The sequence below is a fragment of the Anolis carolinensis genome, chromosome 3, assembly GCF_035594765.1.
Source record: "Anolis carolinensis isolate JA03-04 chromosome 3, rAnoCar3.1.pri, whole genome shotgun sequence".
In the NCBI taxonomy this organism is placed as follows: domain Eukaryota; kingdom Metazoa; phylum Chordata; class Lepidosauria; order Squamata; family Dactyloidae; genus Anolis; species Anolis carolinensis.
Window position 1 is genome coordinate 29,313,818 of NC_085843.1, and position 13,049 is coordinate 29,326,866.

At 37.9% G+C, this 13,049-nt stretch overlaps 2 protein-coding genes across 12 annotated transcripts in view; one reads left to right on the forward strand and one right to left on the reverse strand.

Moving 5' to 3' along the window:
* Positions 1-13,049, forward strand: part of sgcg (sarcoglycan gamma) — a 41,026-nt gene that overhangs the window by 25,566 nt on the left and 2,411 nt on the right. For 8 of the 10 annotated variants that reach the window (XM_062974642.1, XM_062974641.1, XM_062974643.1 and 5 more), the window contains 4 exons: positions 7-132; positions 1,419-1,503; positions 6,508-6,631; positions 10,097-10,258. In XM_062974642.1, coding sequence (XP_062830712.1) covers positions 7-132; positions 1,419-1,503; positions 6,508-6,631; positions 10,097-10,258 — 497 coding nt within the window. Of the gene's footprint in view, positions 1-6; positions 133-1,418; positions 1,504-6,507; positions 6,632-6,930; positions 7,002-7,085; positions 9,409-10,096; positions 10,286-13,049 lie in introns of those variants that run through there. The other 2 variants (XM_062974646.1, XM_062974645.1) reach the window with 2 other exon arrangements.
* sacs (sacsin molecular chaperone) overlaps positions 1-13,049 on the reverse strand; it is an 89,530-nt gene that overhangs the window by 2,860 nt on the left and 73,621 nt on the right. Inside the window, exon 11 of one of the 2 annotated variants that reach the window (XM_062974636.1) lies at positions 12,774-12,852. In XM_062974636.1, coding sequence (XP_062830706.1) covers positions 12,821-12,852 — 32 coding nt within the window. In that variant the 3' untranslated portion in view covers positions 12,774-12,820. Of the gene's footprint in view, positions 1-11,539; positions 12,853-13,049 lie in introns of those variants that run through there. The other variant, XM_062974635.1, reaches the window with a different exon arrangement.

A 13,049-nucleotide genomic window follows, 5' to 3' on the forward strand; every position in this document is an offset into this window, starting at 1 on the left:
TTATAGGCCCTAAATTGGTACATTTTGATGGTCAGCACTTTCAGATCAACTCAATGAACTTAGACAGAAAACCTCTTTTTACAGTGAATGAAGATAAAGTTACAGTGGGTACAGACAAACTTCGGATCACAGGTTGGCAATCAAGTTTAATTCTTTAGGTTAATATCTTTCATTGTTAATTACATTGTTAATCCCATTTGTGGGTTTAACGTTTGCAGATTTAATTATTCATCAATTTGATTAATATAGTCTCTCTAGGAATCTCTAGGTTCCAGTGAGACTCCATGGTGAACATCTGGCAGAAGTTGATCATAGAGTCACACTGGAGGACCTTGAAATTCCAAGAGAAGTAAAAAAAAAGAAATAGCAACATTATTTGTGGTTTATTTTCACTTTTTTGGAGTTCTGTACTCCTAAATGTTGCAAAAGTGAAGGGCCCACTGTAGCTGATATTAATTAGTATAGGTTTAATATAACAACAACAACAACAACAACAACTTTATTGTTACATCCCGCCCCAACTCCCCGAAGGGACTCAGGGCGGCTCACATGGGGAGAAGCCCACTAAGCCCAGAATACAACATAAAATACAACAACAAAATGCATTTAAAACATATAAACATATAAAATCAAAAGACATACAAAATACAATAAAACATACTCACAATTGACCAATAGCCAGGTGCAGTGAGAGTATTCAAGAATGGAAATAAGGCAGAATTTATATATGTGCAATATCTTGCAACCTCTAATGGGGGACCAGAATAAAGTGCAATGGATGGGTATAGGTATAGGTAGAGGTAAAAGGATGCTGTCAATTGTGCCGAATCAGTCAAGAACTTTCTATTGTACGAGAACTTTCTATTGTATTTCATTTACAGTTGAGTATCTATTTCACAAGACAGTGTTGTTCATTAAGTACCATATTTCATCATGTAATAGTCACCATCGCATAATAGTCGCATCCCCATTTTGGGGTGGTAAAATTTGAATTTTAATATTCCCCACATAAAAGTTGCACCCTCACTCACCTAGATGAGTGAATGAAAGGTGCAACTGCCCTTTTGGTGCTATGGAGCTTCACTCAGCTGCCAGCTGAGTAAGGTCCCGTAACATCAAGAAGAGGGAGTAGGCATATGGGGAGCGAAGCTTCACTTGCCTGCATGCCCACCCCCTTTCCAGCTACGGGGCTTTACTTGACTGGCAGCCAAGTGAAACCCCATAGCCGGAATTTTTTTTTCACTGAGTAATAGTCACACCACCCTTAGTTCATCCTAAAAAAAGGTATAAAAAGTGTGACTATTATGTGGTGAAATATGGTATTCGAGATTTTACCCACTCCGATCTTTGTTTTGTAGGAAGATGAATTGTCTGATGTCTAACGGCCACTGAGTGACTATCTGTTTCCTCTATTCTAGGGCCAGAAGGAGCTCTTTGTGAACATTCTGTAGAAACACCACTTATCAAAGCTTGTAATGGTTCAAGCAAAGCTAAAGAGCTTAAGTAAGCATGTACCGTAGCATTTATTTAGTTATTTATGTGCATGTGGACTTGTTTAAAATGTGTTTGTCTATTATGGTTGTTGCATGGTTTCAATTTTTTTCCAGTCTATGGTGATCCTAAGGGAAGCCTATCATGAGGTTTCCTTGCCCAAATTAGTTCAGAAGTAGTCTGGCTTTGCCTTCCTCCAAGGCTGAAAGAGTACGGCTTTCTCAAGGCCACTCAGTAGGTTTCCATGGCCAAGTGGGAATTCGAACCCTGGCCTCCCAGAGTCAAACACTCAAACCAATATGCCACATTGACTCTCAAAAGGTTTCCACAGAAGATGGCAAATATTAATAATAAAACCATTTCTACTTGCAGTCATACCATCTAAAAATACACAGCAAAAAAGGAGAAAGAAGTAGAGAGGAAAACAAAGACATAGTTCTCATAATGATATTTGTATCTTTTGTCATGTGTTTTGTATGATCAAGTTACATGCGGAAATATGTGAAGCATTTCACAAGGACAAATCATATAAGTATATATCCACAACATTAAAATATTAACTATTAGTATGTATGATTTGCTAATATATATTAAAGGCAGTACTGTAAGGAATTGGGATTAATTCTTGGCTAAGAGCAGACACTCATTAAATTATATAATGAGATCACTTGGGCAAAAAGCTGAGAACTCATTACTAAGAAGTTTCCAAGACTTGGGGAATTAATACAAAAAATCTTGTACTGTATCATCAATATTTACTTATGATAACTACAGTACCTCATATACTCATGTATAAGTCAATCTAATTTATAAGCAAGGACAGGTTTTGAAGCCAAAATGATTGATTTTGTTATAACCCATGAATAAGTCAAGGGACATTCTACAGAGAGGGAAAATTACTAATGCTGCCTTAGGTGATCAACCTTCCCTGGTCAGTGACCAATTCTTTGCCCAGGCATTCAAAAGGGCAGAAGACTGGAGCCAGGAGGGATGGTGGTGGTACTTCTTTTAGGTTTTTCCAGAACTGACAAAGCTCTTGAATTTTGCCACTCAAGTCAGAGAAGGGAATGGTTCCTTTTATGGTAAGAGTTAAGGTACAGTGCACGTGTAAGTCAAACCAGCTTTGCGGGTTGATTTTTTGGCTGAAATGTCTAGACTTATACATTAGTATATAAGTTTGTCACACATTCAGAACCTGCAAGTTCTTTCTTTAAAAACGTTTTCTGTTATGTTGGTGAATCATGGTGTATATATACCATGACTTATATACTTATAGGTTGGGTCATGTATTAAAGTTATTTTTAAGACTTATTCCTTTCAATAAGGAAGACAGAGCAGACTTGTTTTCTGCTGCCCTGGAAAACTAGGACTCAGAGCAATGTGTTCAAATTAGAGGAAAGGAGATTCCACCTGAACATTAGGAAGAAGTACCTGATCGTTAGAGCTGTTCAACAGTGGAAGTCTCTGACTCAGAGTATGGTGGAAGTTCCTTCTTTGGAGGCAATATACAGAGGCTGGATGGCCATATGTCTGGGGTGCTTTGATTGTGCTTTTCTTGCATGGCAAGGGGTTGAACTGGATGGCCCATTGGGTCTCTTCCAACTCTTATGATTCTAATAAGGCTGAATTAGACATGATGGGAAGCCAAGCCTTAATAATAAAACATGGTAAGACCTTCCTAGGCTGTTCCATAAGGTCACGAAGAGTTGGAAGCAACTGAACAAATAAACAACAAAAAGACCTTCCTGAGTTCCTTTTCTATGCTCTTTGTATAATTATAGGGAATATTAGGCTATTCTTCCTTGTTAAAAGGGAAGGACAGCATTTTTATTAGATTAAGAAACAAGAAACTGTTTTTCGAAGACAGCTCTACAACTGGTGCTCCAGATTATACTATTTTCAAGGTTATTAGTCTCAAGAAAGAAGCAACTGTACAATACTGCAGTCTCATGCACTGGGGTAGCTCGTTTATCTGTATGATGTGCTCTATGATATTAATTGCTGACCATATGTGAGTCATTCTGACTGAGAAACAGGAACATAAGGCGCATACAAAGACCTTTTCTGTTTCCAAAAGCCCTTGGCATTGAGCCCCGAGTGTTGGGTTTCATGAAAGACTGATTTATAAGGAAAGAGGCCATGGTGCAAATGCTTCCAAGAATGCAAGATGTAGGCTGCTGCTGTATATTTACTCCGGATCTTTTCCAAATCCAAAGTTAGAAAGAAATATGCCGAATTTCTTTCATATTGTCATGGTGGTTTGTGCACATAAATTTCAACTTAGTAGCTTCACTCCTGCAGTTAACATGCCAAAATCTGTTTTTCTTGCTAGACAAATGCATGCGCGCATACACATACAAACAATAACTTGCCTTCAAATCTTTTGATTTCATTGACAGATTACTAATGTATTTTACATTGATTTCACAATATTGTTGTGCTCATTGTTGCTGTGGCAAAACCACTGGCTGGCCAACTTTCTGATGATGGATTTATCCTTGGATGGCATAGATGCGATCCACCACCAGAATTATACCCAAGGGTTTTATACAACATTCAAGAGTCTTTACTCTTCTGGTACAACTTGCCGTTTGCATCTCCAAGCATCAGCAGCACTCAAAAACTCAAGAAGGTCCTCAAAATCAACTCGTACTCTTGCATTATTTTCTGAATTCAGATCAGAATCGGGGGTTAATATGCTCCAAACAAACACAAGAGATGTCTATGGCAGAGATATCTAACTCTGGCTGAACTGTGAAGATAGATACTGCTGCACTTTCTATTTTATTCTCAAAATGAAAAGTCTGCAGTACTCTTCTGCCACCTTGTGGCACTGCAGGCGCTTCTATGAACGAATATTTTTCCTATAGCAGACAATCACTTTACTTGATCTTAAGGCTTACAAATTGTGAATTAGATTTGTCATTATACTTTCAAAGCTATTAACCTTAATTCTTAAGGCATATATAACATCTAGGAAATGTTTTAGTGAATTTGATATATTTAAATTGTTTGAAAAAGTGTTGCTTATGATCCACATTTGGCCAACTTTTTTGATGAGAATTGCATTTTCCTTCTTAGGCATGCTCTTAGCATGGGATATTTAGGACACAACAGAAGAATTTAGAACACAAGAACATTTATTTATTAAAGAGTTAGATAACCTTCCTTTAAGAATTAGTTATACTAAATTAGATGCTTCTAGGATTTTGTTGGATTATCTCAATTTAAAAATTATGCTATGACCTTTCTAATGTTAAATGCCAGCAGTGTTGTTCCATTTTCATTCAGGTAGATGCTGGCTATTTTGTACAAGTTCAGCTTGTTCCTAAATAGATCTCACTACACAGGAAAACAAACACTTCTTCCCAGTGATTCACGCATTAGGAATCACGCATATACACAGATCTTCCTGCTTTGCCATCTAATTAATTGATTTTATACCTGGAATAGCATTTCTGAAAATTGTATTTTACAAGATTTTTAGCCTTCATTGTTAAATAATACTGGTACCTCACCAACTCTGATAATCCCATAGCATCGGGTTATCTCAGTTAAAGCAGTGTTAAACTGTATTAATTCTACAGTGTTGATGCACTCTCAAATATTGTTATTACAGCATTATGCCTTACTACTCCAAGACTTTTGTTCTCTGACTTCTCTATAAAGTCCCTGAGGTTCTGCCCTATATGCATTTCTTGTTTCTCCAATTAACTACCATGGTCTCAGTAGAGCTTATTTTTTGAACTGACTGCATAAAATATACATCCTTACACTTTCTCATTAGGCAAAAGTGATAGATAGGACACTGATAGCTTCCACTCACCTTCTGGCATTATACTTTTATATATTTTGGTTGCGTTATACTACTGTTGTATGTTGGATTGCATTTAGTAACTGCATTTTTATTATTTTTATATATTGGATTGCCTTTAGTATTACTATGCAATACTTTTTCTTTTGCTTCTAATTTTAGCATACTTGTGTAACTTAAAGCAAGGATCAGATTTATGTTAGTCCTTCAGATGTTATTGCACTGTAGCTCTCATAAGCCACACCCAGGATAACCTGTGTTAAAGCAAGAAGAGGACTGCAGTACAATAGCATTGAAAGAGTCGCACCTAGTCTTGACCTGAAGGTTGGTTTTAGGTTTGCTGCTCCTATTACCTTCTTAGCACATTCTGTTTGGAGCTGTGTGCTAAAAGTGGGCTTTCAGAGGTTGGAAATACTCTTGAGTTTGTATCGCATTTCATACTGTTGCCAATTATATTCTTAGTGCTTAGTTTCTAAAAAGGGATGTACAGACTTTGAGATCCTAGTGCTATTGGGCCAGACCACATTATAGCTATTACAAAGATTATGGCTCAAACCACCATCTCTTAAGTAGACAGCTTGCACTTTTGTAAAAGCAGCCACGAAAACAGCCTGAATCCAATTTTTAAAATAATATTCTTTAGCTTGAGTACCTGGGCCATTTTTTGAGGTGGAGAAAAAAGGATTATGTGTGTTTACTTTTGTAATGGATGAATGGGCAACATGTCTATGAATGTTTGGGTCACGATGGTATATATGTATATATGTATGACACAAAAGTATAATAGTAATTTTCAGACATGACATGTGTTTGTGAAAGGGAGTGTTCTTGTATGTGTGGTTGTATGCCTTTCTTGCAAATGATTAGGACTGTTTTTTTCCATTTGGTAGAACAATTTTAAACATGATTTGGGGAAATAAATATCTAGCTTTTCTGTAAAACAGGCAGTCTATTGGAATGAAAACTGTAGATCAAAAGGTTGTTTTGATACTTAGACCTTGCCTTCACCATATATTTAGATTTTTGAACACACTGTCTTTTAGTCTTGATGGGCAACCATAGTGATGGGCAGCTGTATTGTGATGGCATCCATGACACTGGAAATTCCCACTCCAGGAAAATCAGAATAATGCACACTGAAGTAAGTTTAAAAATTCCCTTTCTTGAGATAGTCTCATTTCCCGTCTTCTGGTTTCTTTCAGACTTGAGTCACCAACTCGGGCGCTAAGAATGAATGCTCCACGAGGAATTGAAATAAATGCACCAACTGGAACGATTAAGGGTCTTTCCCATTTGGATATCAAGCTCCACAGTAGTGATGGCACGGTGAGATTGCAATTGTTTATTAACATACAGTCTGACTGCAGTTGCTGCCACAATGATGTTGCCATTTGCTTTCATTTGGGTTGTGTCCTTGCCAATTTTAGATCATGCTGATCTATGCTGGAGTCCCATTGGTGCATGTCATCAGAATGCATGCAACATGAAGAAAAAAGTTATGGTGTAATGGCCATATAGGAAGCAAGGCATTTGGGTCAGATTTCACATAGAGGCACATGTCTCTTACATATGCAGATGTGCTTTTTTAAAGTGTTGAGGTTGGTATCCTTATCCTCTTCATACAGTGCTCCAAACCTTCCTACAAGTACACCATGGCATCCCAAAAAAGTCTCATACAGACATTCTATACTTCAAGGTGAGCAGACGGGATTGGGGAAGCCCCCCATATCCAAACACATGATTATAGAAGGGCTGAGATTCTCCCACTCTGATTTCTCAGTACCTATTATCATCTGGCTACGGCAGGAACAACCAGACCTTCTCTGATCCAGTCTCTGATCCTGTGAAGCACAAAAAAGCCATAGAAGATGGCTTTGGGATTTTATAGTAAGTGTGTTGCGAGGTGATATATGCCTCACCATACCGTAGCATAGTTCTTCATGTGGAAATGTTATGCTGTACTAAGATATTGAGGTATTTTTCTCACTCTCTTGCCACAGCTTGCTAGTGTAGTGCACCAGTAGGATCCTGGACTTTATTTTACTTTCAGATGAAATCTTTTACTATCTAAAGAATTTTTTTTCTGGCACAAATGCTTTGGGGTTGCTACAAGAATCCTGAATACATATTTATGATTCCATAAATATATATTCAGTATCTTGATTATGAAATTGGGAATTAGACTATAAGAATGAATGACACAGAAGTTTTGGCACTTGGCTTTTGAAAGGCATGTTAAGATTTAAAAAGCGTTCACCTAGTAATACTAAATTCTCACCTGAAATCATTACATTTTCATGTATTTCTTGCCTCTGTAATCACTGGGCATTTTGCATTCCGTTAGCTTGCATTTCCTACATTGGCTGGAGCAGCTTGAAACTGTTGATAATACTGGTGCTTTATGATTGTTTGAGGAATTGTTTTGCATCTAATTCACACTGCATGTCTTGACTGTTTGTTCATTTGCATCAAAGCAAAAAAGAGTAATACCAAATTTGAGGAATCTCTCACTCTTTCAGCCAGGTATTTTGTTAAACCTTTAATGTGACTAAATTGTTAAATTATAAATAATTGGGCTACAGTCCATAGCCAGGCACATATTTATTATTTATTTAAAGGCTTCAGTAATTGCTTTTCTCCCCACTAAAGACACTGAAGTAACACACTTCAGTTGGCCCTCTGCATTTGTAGATTTGCTTGAGAATTTGATTAAAATGTTCTTTCTAAGAATCTCGAGGTCAGTGGTTCTCAACCTATAGGTCCCTAGATGTTTTGGCCGTCAACTCCCAGAAATCCTAACAGCTGGTAAACTGGCTGAGATTTCTGGGAGTTGTAGGCCAAAACACCTGGGGACCCACAAGTTGAGAACCACTGCTCTAGGTCATTCAGCATGAGTATGGTCAACCTCTGGTAGAGGACTTAGAGATACATAGAGAAAACACCTCTCTAGGATTCACTAGGTTAAGTGTGATTCTGTGGTCTACTTCTGCAAAAAGTTAATTAGAGTCGGGCTAGAGGATCCAGAGATTCATAGAGAGGTGTTCACAAATAAAAACAATTTGTGAGCATTTAATTCATGATTCTTCCACTTTTGTGGGAATTCTGCACTTTTGACCGCTGAAAAAGTGGAGCACTGACTATAAATATGGTGCTTTATTTAAAAACAGATTTGCAACAATTGAAAAGAGTTTAAATACCAGAGGCCATACAGAAAAACATGTCAGAAAGAAAGTCCTGTTTCATCTACTCACCATCCAATCTCTCTAGGTTGAGATAAACAAAGGTTCCTCCACTAAGGATTTCAAATTCCAGGCAGATTTATACAACAAGAGGTGGTCTTTTTGGACAAGCAGTCCCGAAGACATTTAGAGCTTTATCCACCAACACTAGTACAGTAGAGTCTCACTAATCCAAGCCTCTGGATAATCCAAGCCATTTTTGTAGTCAATGTTTTCAATATATCGTGATATTTTGGTGCTAAATTCGTAAATACAGTAATTACAACATAACATTACTGCGTATTGAACTACTTTTTCTGTCAAATTTGTTGTATAACATGATGTTTTGGTGCTTAATTTGTGAAATCGTAACCTAATTTGATGTTTAATAGGCTTTTCCTTAATCCCTCCTTATTATCCCAAGTTATTCGCTTATCCAAGCTTCTGCCGGCCCGTTTAGCTTGGATTAGTGAGACTCTACTGTACTTTGAATTTTGCTTGAAAACAAGTTGAAGGTGGCTTGATCATTTCAAGGACATTCCACTTGGTGGGGATTTGTATGCACAGATACAAACCATTGTAGGACTGGGTTAAAATATCGAGGGAAGTGGAATTTTCTGGTGATGGGTACAGAAACATGTGTTTATGGTCATCCTTTCCTGAATACCTGTGTAGCGTTATAGTGATTACTACATCGATTAATCACCTATCATGAACTTCAGTCAAGTACACTACTTTTCAATCTAGTTGACTCACAGACTTGTTGTGTAGTTAAAATGAAATGAAACATCATGTTGTCGAAGGCTTTCATGGCTGGGATCACAGGGTTGTTGTGTGCTTTCCGGGCAGTATGGCCATGTTCCAGAAGTATTCTCTGACATTTTGCCCACATCTATGGCAGGCATCCTCAGAAGTTGTGAGGTATGATACCTCACAACCTCTGAGGATGCCTGCCATAGATATGGGCAAAACATCAGGAGAGAATACTTCTGGAACATGGCCATACTGCCCGGAAAACACACAACAACCAAATGAAAAATCACTCATCACCTTCAGCTCCTTAGAGAAAAAGAAGGACTTAAATATAAAAATAAAAAGGGTAGCAGAAGCAGCTTGTAGTTTTTTTTGTTTTGGATATAATTCCATGCCTGTAAGAAGGGTTAAGGCACTAAATGAGAGTCTATTCTAGTTTAGCAAATTCAAGCTCTATGAAATTTCTGCATAGTAAGGTTATTTTCAATATGTCTTTTCCAGACTATATGTAGTATTTTACTGGTGAATGAGGTATGTTGGAGAAGAATATAAATCTTCAAACTATAATTTCTAAAATTGGTACCGGGGGGGGGGGGGGATCAGATATATAAGGTGCCCATTCTATAAGGAATCTGTTATATCTCCATCTACTTTTAAAATGTTAACAAGCGACCTAAAATATTTTCTCTTAACTAAAAATCTCTCAAATAGAAAGAAATTGTACAAAGTGACATACCTGACAAACACTGAACAGTTGAACTGCTCTTGCACTGACTGATTCCTGCATAAACTATTAAGTCTGTTCCTTTCTTCTATGTAGCTTATGTTTGATACAGAGACTTTACGCCTTCCCAAATTGCCTCAAGGAACAAGTGGGGAATCTGACACAGATGAAGAACTCTATGAAGTTTGTGTTTGCCATGATGGGCGGCTGTACCTAGCGCTGGCTGATGATGTTTCTAATTGCTTAGCCTTTAGTCAGGTTTGTCAATAAAAACACTAAACAAGATACTTTCTGTGGCATTTTTATGATCTGTGTTTGTAGCACTAAACATTACTGGTGGCAAGAATTTTGAAATTCTATGCAGCAGCAGTAGAGCACTGACAAAGAAAGGGTAAATTTACCGTATATTTAAAATACAGTAAATCATTCTGTCACCAATAAATATATATTTAAGCAGCTATCACACATATAACCACTATTGTTAGTGTGGCCTTGGATATATTTTATTTACTGCTCTTCAGTTTTTTAAAAGATAAAAATATTCAGTGAAGATCAGCATCAAATATTTGTAATTTGGCCTATGTATTCAGCCACATGACCTGGAGATGTCTATGGACAACGCCGGCTCTTCGGCTTAGAAATGGAGATGAGCACCAACCCTCAGAGTCGGTCACGACTGGACTTTACATCAGGGGAAAACCTTTAGCTTTACCTTTTATCCTAATTCAGCCTGGAAAGCATTTGATTTAAATTATTGCAGCAATACTGAATACAATAGTACATGATTTTCATGTATAAAGAATTCATCTGCGTACTTATGAAAGTAGTAAACCGTTTTCCATATGTTGCACCAATATTCTCCATCATACAGCCGAGTGATTTCCATTTGTATGTTTGAGACACTAAAACATCCAGGTACCAACAAAATTTGCTCCTGTTTCTGAATTAATGTGCTTGTGCCAACAAGACAAGGACTCTGACATAAGGTTGACTGCCTCCATGATGTATCCCATGTATAGAGAGAGGAATAAAGTTGGCTCTGCATATGGCTTGAATATACAGTGTTCCCTTGCTACTTCGTGGTTCACTTTTTGCTCCCTCGCTGTTTCACAAGGGTTTTTTGTGGTCCAAGGCACTCTCAGAATGCCTTGGATCTTAATGCTATCCAATCAAAAGTGGTATCTATCAAACTAACCAATTAAACAACACAAAGCAACTCACGGAGGACTAGGCTACGGCGGCGCCTGCCTTTCGCACAAACTCTCTTGCCTCGCCCCCTCTTCCAAGAAGGCTTCACTGGCCTGAAAGTTGCAGGTTTACAGCCTTTTCTGCCAAATTGCTGCCCGCCTCACCAAACTAAAACAACTACAGTGCAAAGCGGGCTTGCGAAGGAGAGAAAGGCCACCTAACTACTAAATATAAGGTAGAAATATTAAAATAAATATAGTATCCCTACTTCACGGATTTTCACTTATAGCGGGTGGTCCTGGAACGTAACCCCCACGATAAGTGAGGGAATACTGTATTCCTATTATTATTATTATTATTGGAGCCCCGGTGGTGAGGTGTGTTAAAGCACTGAGCTGCTGAACTACCAGACCGAAAGGTCACAGGTTCAAATCCCGGGAGCAGAGTGAGCGCCCGCTGTTAGCTCCAGCTTCTGCCAACCTAGCAGTTCGAAAACATGCCAATGTGAGTAGATCAATAGGTACCGCTCCGGTGGGAAGGTAACGGCGCTCCATGCAGTCATGCCGGCCACATGACCTTGGAGGTGTCTACGGACAACGCTGGCTCTTCAGCTTAGAAATGGAGATGAGCACCAACCCCCAGAGTCAGATATGACTGGACTTAACGTCAGGGGAAATTTTTACCTTTACCTATTATTATTATTATTTAAAAAAAACAACTCATATAAGGGAGACCATTTTGCTACATCTTTGTATAAAATGGCATTCACAAGGGGTCCTGGAATCAAACCCCAGAGAATACTAATGTTCCACTGTACATACTTAATAGGGTTCTTTAGTATCATCTGTATATACAGAACTTCACAGAATAACAAAAAGCCCTCCCAAAGGCATGCAACTTGAAGTTTCCATTTTTACATGATAAAAGTGCTGTAATCTATCTTAAATTTATTTATTTATTCATTCATTTACAGTATCTCTTGTCCTCCCTTGCAGCTCAAGAGTAGAATGGATTTTCCTAGCTCTGTAACTGTCAGGTATGCAATACATAAGGTCCTACATGTGGATGCAGCTACCATGTTTCTTCTTATGACCACATTTGCAGGATATTCATGCTCAGTTTCTATGGCAGTGAGGAAATAATACACTAATCACAGCTTCAGGTGGCTTCAGGAACTATACAAAAGGAATTATCCATCTCTAACCAACAAGAATAGTGTTCTTAGGATATTTTTTTTTAAAAGCACTAGTCCTTTCAAGAGGAGATAGGTCAGTGCAGATGGATTACTTAGCATTGTGCGTTTTCTGCTTAATACATATGATTCAGTGTCTTCCACTAGACACTTTTACATCTATTTCCAGGACAAGAGCAATTCATTAAATCAGGAGGTGATCCAACTATGGATGATACTAGATGCTAATACAAAAGTTCAAAGCTCAGAGGCTTCACCATCAACTGATGTCAATTCTAAATCAAGATAATTGGATCCAACATTGTGAAGATGCTCTTCATGAAGTATATCCCATCTAGAAAAGGTTAAGCCACCGCACTTTATGCTGTAACGGCCCTACCATTACAGTATTACCTTGGATTCTTTCAACTTGTGTTGCCACATCCGTCCCACAGTTCTGTTCAGAGAATTTCATGCTTTGCAGATTCCAGTTCTGATGAAAATGAAAAAGAAAGTAGCAGTATATGCTGATCATTGACACACAGTATGGCTCCCTTTTAACATAGCAAAGCCTTGGGGTTTACTATTAGTTTTATTGAATTCTATAAAAACATGGTGTGCATTTTTTTTAAAAAAGGATGTGTCATATTATACTAAAAAATGCCAAGAGGGGATATTTTGTTGGAGGTG